This window comes from Octopus sinensis, linkage group LG6 (assembly GCF_006345805.1).
Source record: "Octopus sinensis linkage group LG6, ASM634580v1, whole genome shotgun sequence".
Lineage (NCBI taxonomy): Eukaryota > Metazoa > Mollusca > Cephalopoda > Octopoda > Octopodidae > Octopus > Octopus sinensis.
The window spans coordinates 25466500-25482066 of record NC_043002.1 but is presented as its reverse complement, the minus strand read 5'-3'; the positions used below and the strand labels follow the sequence as shown (position 1 = coordinate 25482066).

Sequence of the window (15567 nt, the reverse complement as noted above, 5' to 3'; positions counted from 1 at the left end):
AACGGAGCGATGTTGGTAAAAAAAAAAAAAAAGGGTTGATTAGGTAGAGTTTTATTTGTGAAATACAGTTGTTTTGAATTTGTAGCAGAAAGTGGTCTATGTTTGTGACAGTGGTTGGAGGGGGGGGGACTTAGAAATGTGATCTGGGTGCCAAGGGGGCAGCAGCCTGAAAAAGCTTGGGAATCACTGATCTAGAACTATATCATCCAATGTATCCTTCCTTTTTCAGACACAGTATATCTGGGAGTACACTACCCAATGAATTCTCCTATTTTAAAGACAGTAGAGTGTTTGATTGAAGAGAGATATTGCTGCTATTTCTAAAAGGCCAAAAGGCCACATGCATGTTCTCTTATTGACTTGTTTGTTCGTTTGTTTTATTGATCAGCTCACTTTCACTCTCTTTCACTTTTTTAATATTTAATAACATTTTAATAAAATACAAGTGGATATTCAAATTTTGTGTTAGAAGCAGCTCAATAATATCAACATTATCAATATCACACAATGTATGTGTAATGTTAAATGCTTGTAGCAGCAGTATTTCATTTAAGGAAGTTCCTTTTAAAGACATATAGTGTTAAAAAACACAATATACTTTAGAGCTAGGTGAAACAAAACCTCCCAGGAAGTGAACAAGAATAACAGATATTTGGCAGTTCTTGCTGCTCATTGGTGTTGTGTAATTGCCCCACTTCCGAAATGAATTCAAAATAATCAGTTAGAAGTATATACAATGTATATCCACATTGCTATGGAAGCTCAACAAGAGAACATATGAAATCAGTCCTGGTAAAGGGGACGGTAGTCCTCAGAGACTATATGAAGTAACATAGTGAAAGCCAAAAGGAAGCTATTATGTGTAACAACCTTCTCTCACCTAGGACAACCACACAGCTGGGAACAAGGAATGCTATGACCATGTTCAAAACAAGAAAATCAGATCCAATTACTGCTGAGCTGAAACTTTACATGTTCACAGAACTAGTTCTTTGTGAGAGAATGTAGCTGAAGTCAGGACAATGTACCAGGGTACAAGGGGAAACTCTACTCTAGTAAGGACATGAAGAGGACATTGCACCACACATTGAAGGAGTTGGCTGAAGCACTGGCAGGCAGCTACATCCAGGAACAACTGTAAACCACTACAAAAAAAATCAAGACAGAAGGAAATCTCTTGCTGGCACCCTGTGCTCCACATAGAATTGAAGGAATTAATGAATAAATGACATATGTCTGTGGAATGTTCAGCCACATCTTCATTCAATAAGCAAGCAGTTCATTTGATTAAACAACAAAATACTTATCAGTGAAACCAACAGAGTCCATTTATTTTTTATATAAATATATTATAGGAGCAAGCTGAGTGGTTAAGAAGTTAACTTCCTAACCATGTGCAGCTGGTTGACCACAACATGTGCAGCTGGCTGACCACAACTTTATGAGTGAATTTGGAAGAAATAAACTGAAAAGAAACCCAGCATACACATGCATGCATGTGTGTGTGTGTGTGTGTGTTTATTTTTTAAACAGACCTGCCTGGATACAAATAGAGACAGAGAAACTAAAATTAGTGTTGATCTTTATGAGCAAAGGAAAAAAATCAATAAATAAATTTCATCGAATTGAATTTGTCTGTGAGCTGTGAGGAAATGTAAATTCTAATGTTTCTTTAGAAAAGAATATTTTTCACCAAGTAATTTTTTTTTTCTCTTTTATTCGAAATAAAGTGTATTATTCAGAAAGCCATAGGCCATTTCTAAAATATCAACCTCTTAAACAATAACATACTGAAACGAACTTTAATAATTACAATTTTAATTTTAAACAATATCTAATTACCTCTGCTACTCTCTCCAGCAAGGGTTCTAACCAATTTGTGTTACATTCACAATGGCTGTCAAGAAATGTCAGAATTTTAGCAGTTGACGCATCGGCTCCTCGTACCCTAGACCGCATTAGACCTGCAACAGGAACAATATTAAAGACAAAATTAGAGTTGAGGAAAAGTTAACAAATATTTTTTAAAAAGATATAAAAAATCAAATTTCAATTAATATTGCAAACTGTTGATGTTGTTGTTGTTGTTGTGTAGCCCCCAGTCAATCCTAATTGATCAAAAAGTGTTCTAGTTATTATTATCATAATTTTCTTTTTCAGGTAATCTATTCTATCTAGCATCACATTATCAAATATGTCCTTGTTTTTAAAGTTGGTTGTGATTTAGGAGAGATTTGGCTGTTATTTCCAAAAGTCCTAGCAATCCCATAGAGCAGGGGTTAGTGAATGGGGTAAAATACCACAAGTGGGGTAAAAATAAAATTCTTGGGGGTAATGAGGACTCATTAGACATAAGCAAAATTACATAAAAAAAACGTGCTCCTTGTTACAACAGAAATTTTTCTTCCGGCAACACTGCATCTGTCCAATGTAATAGATGTGTAAATAGATTCGTATAAATAGATTCATTAAAATAGACTCAATAAATCTTTTGAATTCAAAGAATCTATGATTTTCTTCCTTTCAAATCAAGTGGGTAACATCAGCGTAAATAAATATATTTTGGAGTGACTGATTAAAAAAGTTCCCCAACCCCTACCATAGAGGCTTCCTAGTTAGTTTGTAACATTGTTTATGCTCTCAATGTTATTTTTGTTGTTTAGCACCAAGATGACTCTGATTGAGCAGACCAGTAATCAAAGGCAGTCCAGTCATGGCCACTCCACATGTTTTGTAGTATCTAAAACTACATTACCTCAGCTAACAATTCCATTTTTAGGTTTGTGGAATGTGATTTGAGATATTTTAATTAAAATAAGTAAAATTTAAAATATTCAAATTAGTTATCTACATCATGATTGATCACATCATTAAACATATGATTTTAATTAATAAAACCTTTTTGGTTTACTATACCAAACATACAAGTGTTCACCATACTGTTAAGTTTTTATACAGGTATCCCTGGGTAATTTTTCTCACAGTAATTTTTCTAAGTTATTTCACTATGTAGTTTTCATTCACAAAAAACCTTACATCTCACAGACTATTCTAACATCTTGAAGAAATAGTCATTCAAGCTATTCTGATGAGGTCTAGTAAGATAGAAACATTCCCAGAGTTGTCACTGTACAGCTAAATATCAGACTGAATATCATTCCACACTAGGTTCCATATTTAATTTTTATTTATTAAAATTTCAAGGCTGTCTCCTCTATCTTTCCTGATCTGATTTATTTCCTCATTAACCATAATGATTGTTGTCATCATTAAAGAGGTTATTTTAATTAGTTCAAATTTGTAGGGTTACTAGATCAACTATGTTACCATCCACACTTTATACTATTATACGTTTATGTCACAAACAGACCCTAGAATGAACCCAGCAAAGAGTAAAAGGGGAAATAACTAAATACTGAAAAGGCATTTTATTTTGTATGCTTTTCTAATGAATCATTCACTCCAGCATCCTACCAAAATAATACATTAATATATTATAATGTACTACCCTCATACATACACTCTTCCCACCTCTCACTCTCTTTCTTTACCCATTTGTCTATCTCTTTATCTCTTAATCTGATAAGCAACTTTACACAATGACAGCCTTACCTTCTCTTCTATCATTGCGAAGAACTTTCACTTTCTGGATTTTTAGCAATTCTTCTCCATCAGCAGCTGAAAATATAATGACAGTAACATGTATATGTTTGTATGTCCACGAATGTGCATACATGTATGCCCCCACCCACCATACACGCAATATATATATATAGTAGTAATGGGTACTGAAAACATTTTGCTATAGATTATAAGGAAGATGGGTTCTATAATAGTGAATACTATAGGTGAAATGAAACTTTTTTAGTAGTGGTTATTATGAGGATCAACACAATAATACAAGTGGCACCCTAATAGAGCTGGGCATTATCATAAATGAAAATTACCATCAAACAACACTGTAAACAATTGGCTACACTAAACTCAGTATGAGTGAGAACCACAGTCACTATATTCCTCTTTCCTTGGTTTTGACAGAGACGTAGATCCTCCAGTGTTAGACATTCTAGTGATGTCAGTTAATGAATTTTTCCACATTGGCAGTAATGTTCCAGCTTAATTCTCTCACTGAAGCCAGTTCAACAGATAATCACTGAATGTGCTTCACAAGGTTTTGCATGATATATATCCCTCTATTCCTCTTCTCATTTAATGGTTATCAGAACACTGATGCTTTTACAAGTATAATGGAAAAATCTGAACCCCTAGAACAGTGAGCAATGAACAGAATAATATAAACTTCATTGATACGTTTGCTAACCTTCTTGGTATTTTTTGCTTGTCACAATACAAGCATACAAAGGTAAGGAAATTTACTCTTTTTACCAGTTTGAAAATTATGTCAGCAATGTGGGGACTGTCAAAATCTGGCTAGACATGTCAAATTACCTTGTTTATTCCTCTGTCATGACAACCAAAAGGGTTAACAAATTAGCCAACTAATGAAAAGCTTAAATGTCAAAAGGATCAAAGAATCAGTCAGTCGTGTACTTCAAAGTAACGCACAAAACAACACTCAGTTGAAACACAAATTATCAGTTCCATTAACAAGACAGAAAATTCATTCAAAAACTTAGAAACAGTTTAGAGTGACCTTGACTACAAATCCCAGCTATCAAATATCACAAAAGAACACTTGAGAAGACTAAGGACAATGCAGTTCCCAGTAAAATGTTAAAAAACGAAAGTTGCTCTCTTCTCCAGTCTTCTGATGTCTACTGGGCTGATGCTTATTTCAAGTTTAAGTAGAGTTAAGTGGATTAGAGCAACACTTCCCTCGGGATAGGACACGGGTTTACAGTGCATAACTTTCCCACAGGAAAAGTGGAAGTCAATACAAAACCACCACAATTCGTATCAGCACTGCCACCATGTCTTAAATAAATAAATAAATGTGTGTGTGTGTGTGTGTGTGTGTGTGTGTGTGTGTGAGGAGGTAGGTATATCTTGTAGAGTTTTGACCAAGAACACAGTGCAATCACAGAGAAATATTACGAACAGCTGACTCTTCAGATGATAGTTCAGCACCTTATCAATCACTCTTCCAGGAGTTCACATATGAGCCACTACTGTGGCAACAACTATAAAATGGATGGTGGAAAATACTTACGATCATCACTGAAATCATCGACCAAGATTATTTCTTGAATAAGATCTTCCCGGCTCTTTCGGAAAACGCTGTTGAATAGAGAGAGTAAAAAAATTAGGAATGAGGAGGGAAGGTTTCTTAGAAAATAATGGACATCTTGAGAAGATTACAAATGATAGTAAATCACAGCTGCTTTGCAATGTTTGCTATTGGGGATGATACGGCCAACATGAATAAAGATCATCAGATCGACGCATTTAATAATTTCAGCAGCCATGTTGAGGTAGTAATCAAGGCTGGTGGTGGTGGTGGTTTTATTGAGTAGCCTATTGCAATATGCATGCATAAACAAGTGTATCAAATTCTACAAAAATATATTGGTTTTTCTTAATAAGTATTTTTGTTTTCCTTAGATTAAAATTTTGTTCTCAAAAAGCTGACACACCCTGCATGTACATGATGGCTGCAAACTTGTGTTTGAGTTTTGCCACCGTCTGATCAAAAAGTCCCAGACATGTGAAGGCTACAACCAGCCATTTTTGTGATAGGTCTTACTTTTTTTTTTTTTTCAAGAGATGCCCAGGCATGATGATTTTTTATAGTGGGGAAAGGATTTGCACAAATACAATCCCACTCTTTGAACACGGACAACATAAACTCAAAAAGAACTAGCCTTCATCACCAAGTATTGCCAGTGTCACAGGATTTCTCTCAGAGTTTCCATCTCCTAGAGAGATGTTGTGACAACAACAGAGGGGCCTCCCACTCCCAGTGGGCCAGCCCCGCACCTGGACACCAGTTCAGGTATTTTCACGTCCCTGCACATGCATACATACACATGTACACATACGTATGTACATACACACATACATATAATTGCATTATATACCTCTACTTGAAAAACATATCTGTAACACTGGGGTACAGAGACTCTTATCAATAGAGTGAACCAGTGATTGTACTCGTTGAAACAGGATATAAACCACTGATGCTTGTACTGACTGACAGTTACCCAATCAATTTGTCATTCTGCACCCTTGCAGTGTATAATATGCTTACATGTGTGTAAAGAGCTGGTTTTAGTATAATTGGAACAAAGTATTAGAATATAAAAATACTACTACAAACTAAAACAACATTACTGAGATCCAGGCCTTGCAGACTGGGGGTATAAATAAGAGAAGTATCTAGTGTTGATTCTGACAAGCTACACAACACAGTAAGGATGCCTCCCTCTACATGGTCACTCAACACATTAAAAGTAGTAGAACAAAATACCTTTTAAACCACACCTTATAATCTTTGGGGAAAAAATAAGGATACATGTGAAGCCTAAACAGAGAAAGAATGTTCGTAGTTGGAATGTTTTTCATTTTAAGTCAAGGCGGACCTGGAACTAAAAAATAATGACAAGCTGTTTTTTCTACTTCTTAGTAGCCTACATTTACTGCATGACACAAATTTTAACTGTTGAGCACAGGCTTGGTGGTAAGATTAAATGTTCACTTTACAACTGTGGTTTGAGTTCAGCTCAATACAGAGTACCTTGGACAAGTGTCCTCAACCAGAGCCAAAGAGGGAACAGCAAAGTGAATTTGGTAGAAGGAAACTGAAAGAACCCATCAGATTATATATATAGGAAGGGCATCCAGCTGTAGAAACACTGCCAGATCTGACTGGCATGGTGCAGCCTTCGGGCTTGCCAGACCCCAGTTGAACCGTCCAACCCATGCTAGCATGGAAAGCGGACGTTAAATGATGATGATGATGATGATGATGATATATACGAGGGACGTTCAATAAGTAATGCCTCTGACCCACTTGCAGTTGTTTGATCTAGCTGAAATTTTGCATGTGCAATCATTTATATCTCTATAGAGTAAGTGGCAAATTACAGCTCTGAATTAATTGTGGTTTCTGATTTACAGGTGTTTGAACCGAGTCAAGTGTGAAATGGAGCCTGTTGAGTGTCGAGCAGTGATCCGGTTTTTATATTTGAATGGACGCACACCACGGGAGACTTTTGATGAAATGAAAGTAACTTATGGTGATGATGCCCCATCATATGACCTTGTAAAACGCTGGCATCGTGAATTCAAACATGGTCGGAACTCTGTGGAAACAGCTCCCAGATCTGGTCGCCCCCTTCTGCCATTGATGAGGCATCTGTCCGTCAAGTTGAGGCTGCCATTTTGGAAGATCAACGCATAATTATTCGCCAAATAGCCCATGAGGTCAAGATTAGTACCGGGTCTGTGGAAACTATCATTCATGACCATTTGCATATGCAAAAGGTGTCTGCCAGATGGATTCCCAGGTTGCTCACGCCTTTCCAGAAGCAAGAACGCGTCAAGTGCTCGAGGGTGAATTTGGAGATGTGCCAAGAAGACGAGTCAAAATTTTTCAAAAGACTGATTACACAGGATGAAACCTGGGTCCATCACGATGATCCAGAGACCAAAGCCCAGTCAATGCAGTGGAAGCACCGTGACTCACCCCCTCCAAAGAAGGCAAGGGTGCAGCTCTCCGCTGGCAAGGTCATGCTCACAGTCTTCTGGGACCAGGACGGAGTAGTGATGACAGATTTCCTGGCAAAGAGTACCACAATTGCAGGAGCCTATTATGCTTCACTTTTGAGGAAATTAAGAGAAGTTATCAAAATCAAGAGGCGGGGCAAGTTCAGCAAAGGCATCCTCCTCCTGCAGGACAACGCTCCGGTTCACAACTCGCTTGTCGCCAGATCAGAAGCACAGGCGTATGGCTATGAACTCCTCCCCATCCCCCCTACTCTCCTGACCTTGCACCCTCTGATTTTCCCCTCTTCCCAATCATGAAGTTGTTTTTGAAAGGAAAGCGTTTCCCAGATGATGCAGCCTTGATTTCTGAAGTCACGTTGAGGTTGGAGGACCAACCTGGGTTCTTCTACAAAAACGGTCTCCAGAGCCGCATCAAACGATGGGAGAAATGCATAACTCTGGGTGGTTCCTATGTAGAAAAAGACTAATAACTGTGCCAAGTTTCGTTGCTCTACTGCTATGGGAAGTGGGTCAGGGGCATTACTTATTGAACGCCCCTCGTATATATATATATATATATATATATATATATATATATAAATATATATATATCATCATTATTTAACATCCACCTCCTACGCTGGCATGGGTTGGGCAATTTGACAGGAGCTGGCTAGACAGAAGGCTACATTAGACTTATAATAATAATAATAATAATTGTGTACAGTGCTCAGGTTAACTACAACTCATCTAAAGTGTATATATAATCAGGTGTAGTTTTGGCGGATTTCGGAAAGCATGAGGGCCTTAAAGGATGCAGTGTCATGGCAGTCAACAACTGACGCAGGCAGTTTATCCATGCTTCAGCAACTCTGAGTGTGAAAAAATGTTTCTGAAAGTCATGGGAGCTGTGTTGTTTTCTGACTTTGTAGGCATGTCCACGTGTGTTAGACACATGGAGATCAAAAAGGTGTTCAGTGTTGTTGTTGGTGAGGTGGTTGATAACTTTGTGGGTGTTTACCAAGTCCGTCGCCAGATGCCGGAGCTTCAGTGAATCCATGCCCAGGGTAACAAGGCGCTCAGAATATGGTAGGTGTCTCATGGAGGGTATGCGTTTGGTTGCACGTCCCTGGACAGATTCCAGGAGGTCAATGTTCTGAGCAAGATAGGGGTTCCAAACTGATGATGTGAATTCCAAGTGTGGTCGTACCATAGCTGTATACAGTTTTAAATAGATAGCTGGAGAGCGGCTAACAAAAGTCTTGCTGAGTGATGCCAAGACACCCTCGGCCTTCTTGACAATTTTAGAGATATGCTTTGTCCAACGCGCAAATCACTGCTGACAGTGATGCCTAGGTCACGCTCGCAAGAGGATTTCTTGATATCAGTGTTGTGGAGGGAGTATGTGGACGCAGGGTTTTTTCTCCCAAAATGCATGGTGGTACACTTGTCCACAGCCAGTTTCAGTTGCCAGTCTGTGATCCATTGCTGCATTGTGTGTAGGTCTGATTGCAGGAAAGAGTTGTAGACATCAGGATCTGTCCTCTTGATTTCAAGGTACAGCTTGATGTCGTCTGCATATTTCAATACTGTGGCATTCTTTAAATTGGCATCTATGTCATTAATGTATGCCACAAACAAGAGGGGACCAAGGACAGATCCCTGTGGTACACCCGATGACATCTCATATGGTGTAGAATGCTGTCCTAGAATTGTGACTACCTCCTTTCGGCTGAGAATGAAGGATTTCAACCAGTTAAAAAGGTCATCCCTCACACCCATTGCAGAGAGTTTCACCATAAGCCTTTTGTGTGGCACAGAGTTGAAAGCCTTAGCAAAGTCAAGGTAGACAACATCCACCCATGAGCCACTGTCAGTGATCTGAGTAATGTCCTCAAGGAACTCGACAAGCTGATCACTGCAGCTGGAGTTAGGGACAAATCCATATTGTGAGGGTCGGATGAGACTGTGAGAGCTCCAGAAGTTCCAGAGTGTTTCTCTGACACACAATTCCATCAGACGTCTGTGTCTGTTTTGGCATAGATGCCCTTCCAAACACCAACCACCCAGCAGAGTGGACTGAGTGCTTTTTACATGCCACCAGCACTGGTGAGGTCAGTTTTGGCATAGTTTTTATCGCTGGATGCCTTTCCAAATGCCAACCATTTTACAGTGTGGACTGGATGCTTTTTACATGACATCAGCACTGACAGGTCTGTATGTACATAACCTTCTCTAGATATCACATGATTGTTATAAATTAACACTATTGTCGTACAGGTGAGGGTTGATGTCAGAAAAGGCATCTGACCATAGAAAATCTGCCTCAACAAATTCCATCTGACCCATGCAAGTATGGGAAAGTATGGTAGCAGCAGAAGTGATGGTGATGACGACAATGATGATCATGATTTCAATTTTTTAGTTTTTGTTGATAATTTTCATAATCACCTGTGATTAGCCAATGCAGACCATACCTAGTTCTTTTATATTCTATACATACATAGTCTTTAAATTGATGTTACTGTTATTTAGTGGGTGCACTATGGCTGAATGGTTAAGAAGTTTGCTTTGGGAGCAATGAAATCCCAGGTTCAAACCCACTGCATGGACAGATGTCCTTTTCTGTAGTCCTAAGTCAATCCATATGTTATGAGTGAAACTGGGTAGATGGAGACTGGACAGAAGCCTGTTGGGTGGATTGTACTAATAATTCAAAAAGTGCAGATCTTGTTACACAGTTTTACATTGATTCTGCCTGAGAATTACATTAAAGGTAGATCTGAGGAATACTCAGCCACAATGTTAATTAAAGAGCAGATAATTCAATTGATCAATCAACTGAATACTCATCTTTGAATAACTGAGATTCTCCACACCATTGCTGTTTAGTTCCAGGTCACCTGTGATCAAAAGCCTTGAATCTGCCTAGTATTTCTAGCAAATTTAGCAACCTGTAGAGGCTCACATTTAACTAAGTACACTGTTATGGTAATAGGTTCAGAATAAACCCTTTACATAATTTTTGTCTTTATTTTAATTTCAAGCTGGCACCTTTTTACTTATATCTCAAATTACACTGAGAAAGGCATTAATGATACAACTCATCTTTTTTTTTCTTGTTATAAATATGGAGCATCATAAGAGGTGCAGGTATAGCTGTATTGTTGTAGTTCACTTTGCAACCATAAGGCTTCGGGCTCAATCCTGCAGCATGGTAATTTGGGTGTCTTCTACTATAGCTTCAGACCACTTACAGCCTTATGAGTGAATTTAATAGAGAGAAACCGAAAGAATCCTATTGTATGTGTATGTGTATATACAAGCACACTGCGTTTTGGTGTCTTTTTGTCTGGACATCATACACTAATTGTAAATAAACATCATTATACAAGCAATGCTGTTCCATGAAAACATACCCAGCCACTGTGCTATTCCTGCTTGAAGGACTAGGTGAAATATTACCTTGCTTGGAAACAGGTAAGGATTGGCAACAGGAAGAGCATTTGTCTATAAAAATATATGCCTTTGCAAATTTTATCTGATCCACACAAGCATGGAGAAGTGGGCATTATGGCAATAATGACATCATCATCATTATCATTATCATCATCATTTAACGTCCATTCTGCATGCTCGCATGGGTTGGCCATCTAAGTAAGAAATGGTGCATGTTGTGATGCCACACTAAATCCTTCAAGCACTGATCTTGCAGTTTGGTTTCTATTCTAAGTTCAATGTTTCTTAGGGGGATTTGCCCTTAGCATGGGAAAGGAATAAATGTCATAGTCTCATGTTCCTGCTACTATATTATTATTCTGATGTAATTGACTTTATATCAAAATACAACTATAGTAAAGACATTTGAAATGTCAGAAAATTCCAGCACAGGAACTGTCCCCAAATTTTAAATTCAATCAAATACTGTACTTTACACAGTAACAAATACCGACTTCACTGATTCCAGAAAGATGAAAGCTTAACTTAACTTGGGTGGGAATTGAACTAAAAACTTAGATGGACATAATTAAATACCACAGGCATTTTGCATATCATGCCACTGATTCTCTCAATCCATGACCCTTAATTTGCAGTGTAAATTAATAGTAATATTTTTGGTACATAGCCAGCAATTTTAGGGGAGGAGGTAAGATGATCACATTGAACCCAGTGCTCAAAGGATCAAAGATAAAGTCAACCATGGCAGAATTTGAACTCAGAATGTAAAGAATTGGAAGAAATGCTACTAAGCATTTTGCCCAACATGCTAACAATTCTGTTGCCTCACTACCTTAATTTGTAGTGTTATTAACGATTTCCAACATTGGTGTACAACCATAAATATTGTAGGAAGAATAAACATATGAAAATTACTCACTATCAAACCAAGAAGGGCAAAAAGGTAAAGTTGGTCCAGTCAGAATTTGAACTCAGAATACAGAAGGACATAAGGATGTTACAGAATACCACAAGGCACTATACCAGTTATGTCACTACCATGATTTGTAAGGACTAGAAAAGTTATATTTTCTAATCTTCCTCTTCAAAGTTTATTTTATTCAAACAATTGACAAAGAACCTCAAGAAAATAAAATAAAAGCAAGAAAGATGCTGGAGGGGTATACAACTTATAGAAGATGTTTGAGGTAGGAAATATTTGGATGTCATCCTCACTTTGAATAAAATCGTGATTAATAATTCAGTATTCCAAATATCTTAGGTGTGTCAATGTGTTTTATCACAAGTTCTATCAATTAATGTATGAAAGATTAACTTGAAAATATGTTTTGGAAAGATTCAAAGAATCTACTTAGCTGGGTTTTCCTTATAGAAAGATAGATAGATAGACAGATAAATAGATAGACAGAGAGAGAGAGAGAGAGAGAGAGAGAGAGAGAGAATGTGCATGTGCATGCGTGTGTGTGTGCTTTGTATCTTCTTTAATTATAGAAAGTCTAATAATGTAAGAATTTCATTTTCTGAATATTTTCAAATTAACCTCAAGAGATTGATTTATAAAGCTACCTAACTACTTTGATGTATGCCTAGGCTTGTAACTAAGCTGTGTTCTCTCAACTCTGCCTATTTTCATGTTATTACAGTGACCTCTTCATATTTGATAATTTTTATTACATGTCTAGAAAGATGAGAAGAGAGGCAGGAAGCAGAGCTTCAGTGTTTTAAGTGAACTATAACCAATATTAGTGTGGTAAGTCAACTGTGACCAATGAACTTGGGTGGCCTAGATTGGCTGAGCTTTGTATCTGAAATTCAATGAATACCTGAATACCTGATCTGGATGAATATTTGGTAAGGATGAGAAATGAGAAAAATAATATAGCCCCATCATTTAGTCAGAGATGGTTAATTCAGGATCACACTGTTGAATGCATCCTTCCTCTTTTATGTCAATAGGCTATGATTTGTAAGAAATTTGACCATTTTTTTCTACAAATTGAGTGGTCTTCGTGGAGGCTCTTTCAGTGGCACATCATCATTGTCATGATTGTTGCTATTGTTATTATTTAGCCCTATGCTATCCTGAATGAACAGACCTACAATCAAGAACATTCCAACCATGACCATCTTGTCTTTTATGGGGATGTCTAGTACTACATTATCTAAAGTGTCTCTCCTGGTATGGGACATCTGGCTGCTATTTCTAGCATTACTGCTGTTATTGTTAGTGATGATAGCTGTAATTGTGAGAATGAATGTGAGAGTAATGATGGTGATGGTGGTGAGTGTGGTGATGGTGTGCATAGGAGCGATATTTTACTGTATGTGTGAAAGAGAGAGAGAAAAGGAGGGGAAGAGAAATAAAACACACACAGACAAAGTGAAGGAGAGGAAAAAAAACAAGAAGACAGAGTAAAGATACGGGGGCGGGGATACAGAGATAAAGGAAAAGAAAATGAAGAGTGAGATACAGACAAAAGGAACAGTGATATATCATGTTGAAAGATATTTGGGTGAGAGAAATGAGAGAAGGAGCAAAACAAAGTGGAGACCAACAGCAGAAGGTCTATCAGTTAAGGAATAAATGGCTGTTGAAATTTGGTATCTGGGACCCAGTATGCAATGCAAGCTCCTAATTTCACTTTAAAACTGGGACATTTTTTTGTTCTTTATTTTTTTTATTTTATTGAATATATTTTACTCTTCTTCTTCTTCAACCATTTCAGTGACATTCAAATGTTTACAAATCAGCATATTTATTGTCAGACTACAGAGAGAGAAGGGGAAAAAAAAAACAGGAGAGAGAACCCTCCAGAAAGTTTTAAATGTCAGTCTTTCTTCCTTTCTTTCATTCTACAACTTTGGTGAACATACTCCGTAAAAGACACCAACTCATTGTTTTAAAATTGTTTTATACAATAGCAGCAGAAGACACATGTTGTTGGCAATAGTGTTGATGTTTAACTCCAATCCAGAAGATACACAGCCAAAGGCCTTCCAACCACCATAACAAGCATCTCTCTATTTTTCAGAAATGACAGAATGTAGGACAAAATTGTAAAAAATAGGTATTTTCAAAGAAAAAAAGCACCTTTTTGATGTAAATAATTTTTGGTTTTAACATGGTCCGATTTGAATCTTTTCTTCTACGGAATAAAGAGCAAGCCTTCTTCTATCATACTCTCAATTTTGGTCAACTTGCGCCGCAGAGTCTCGGAGGAGATAATGTTAGTTGAAGGCTACCAAACCTGCCACACACACACAGACAACTTCAGCCCTTATATATAAAGATTAACACATATACCTGCATCATTCCATTTGTGAATGCTTTGGTAACTTTAGAAGTAATTGCGAAATATATATCATGTTCTCATTGCAGAACAATGTTCTCAAAGTCTGTCTGTGTACAGAGATGTAATGCATATTTGGCGGGAAGTATCTAGGCTGCGTAAGAATGACACTTGTGTGTGAAAGGCGTAGGAGTGGCTGTGTGGTAAGTAGCTTGTTTACCAACCACATGGTTCCAGGTTCAGTCCCACTGCGTGGCACCTTGGGCAAGTGTCTTCTACTATAGCCTCGGATCGACCAAAGCCTTGTGAATGGATTTGGTAGATGGAAACTGAAAGAAGCCCGTCATATATATGTATATATATGTGTGCGTGTGTATATGTTTGTGTGTCTGTGTTTGCCCCCCTCCCCCAACATTGCTTGATGCTGGTGTGTTTACGTGCCTGTAACTTAGCAGTTCAGCAAAAGAGACCTATAGAATAAGTACTAGGCTTACAAAGAATAAGTCCTGGGGTCGATTTCCTCAACTAAAGGCGGTGCTCCAGCATGGCTACAGTCAAATGACTGAAACCAGTAAAAGAGTATATAGGACATATTTACACAGTGTGTGTGAAGGGGTTGTGACAGCCATCATAGACTTAGTGTTAAGCCTTTCACACACAAGTGTCATCCACATGCAGCCTAGACACTTCCCGCCAAATACGCTTTACATCTCTGTACACAGAGACCTTGAGAACATTGTTCTGCAATGAGAACATGATAACTTCATCCCATCCAGCATGACACAGTCACTATACATATCAAGAAAACGCAAACACAGCACTGCCTAGTCCCCGCCCTCACACGTCTACTACAGTGCAGCAGAAGAAAACTAAAATCTCTTCAGTTACCATTTCTGAAGATCTTACATACCTGCCTATCATCTAACACACACTTGTTATTCAGTTCTTTCAAGCCGGTGGGAGGAGTTGCTGGTGGTGGTGGTAGGGGAGCTGCATGAAACATGAGAACTTGTTTCTCACGGCATCAACTTAGCGGCTTTTACAAATTTTGACTTTTTCTTTTGTTCTTATCACTACAGACAGACAGACCCATCACTAGTTTCCCCAGATTCTAGAGTTTTGGGGTATTTATCTTTACTTGTAATAACATCAA

The 15567-nt window shown here is 37.9% G+C and overlaps 1 protein-coding gene across 1 annotated transcript in view; it reads right to left on the bottom strand.

The window, feature by feature from the left end:
• LOC115213375 (polypeptide N-acetylgalactosaminyltransferase 2) overlaps window positions 1-15567 on the bottom strand; it is a 158698-nt gene that overhangs the window by 34304 nt on the left and 108827 nt on the right. The window contains exons 4-6 of the mRNA XM_029782320.2: window positions 5171-5238; window positions 3613-3678; window positions 1843-1964 (exon numbers count right to left, since the gene is read on the bottom strand). Coding sequence (XP_029638180.1) covers window positions 1843-1964; window positions 3613-3678; window positions 5171-5238 — 256 coding nt within the window. The remainder of the gene's footprint in view (window positions 1-1842; window positions 1965-3612; window positions 3679-5170; window positions 5239-15567) is intronic.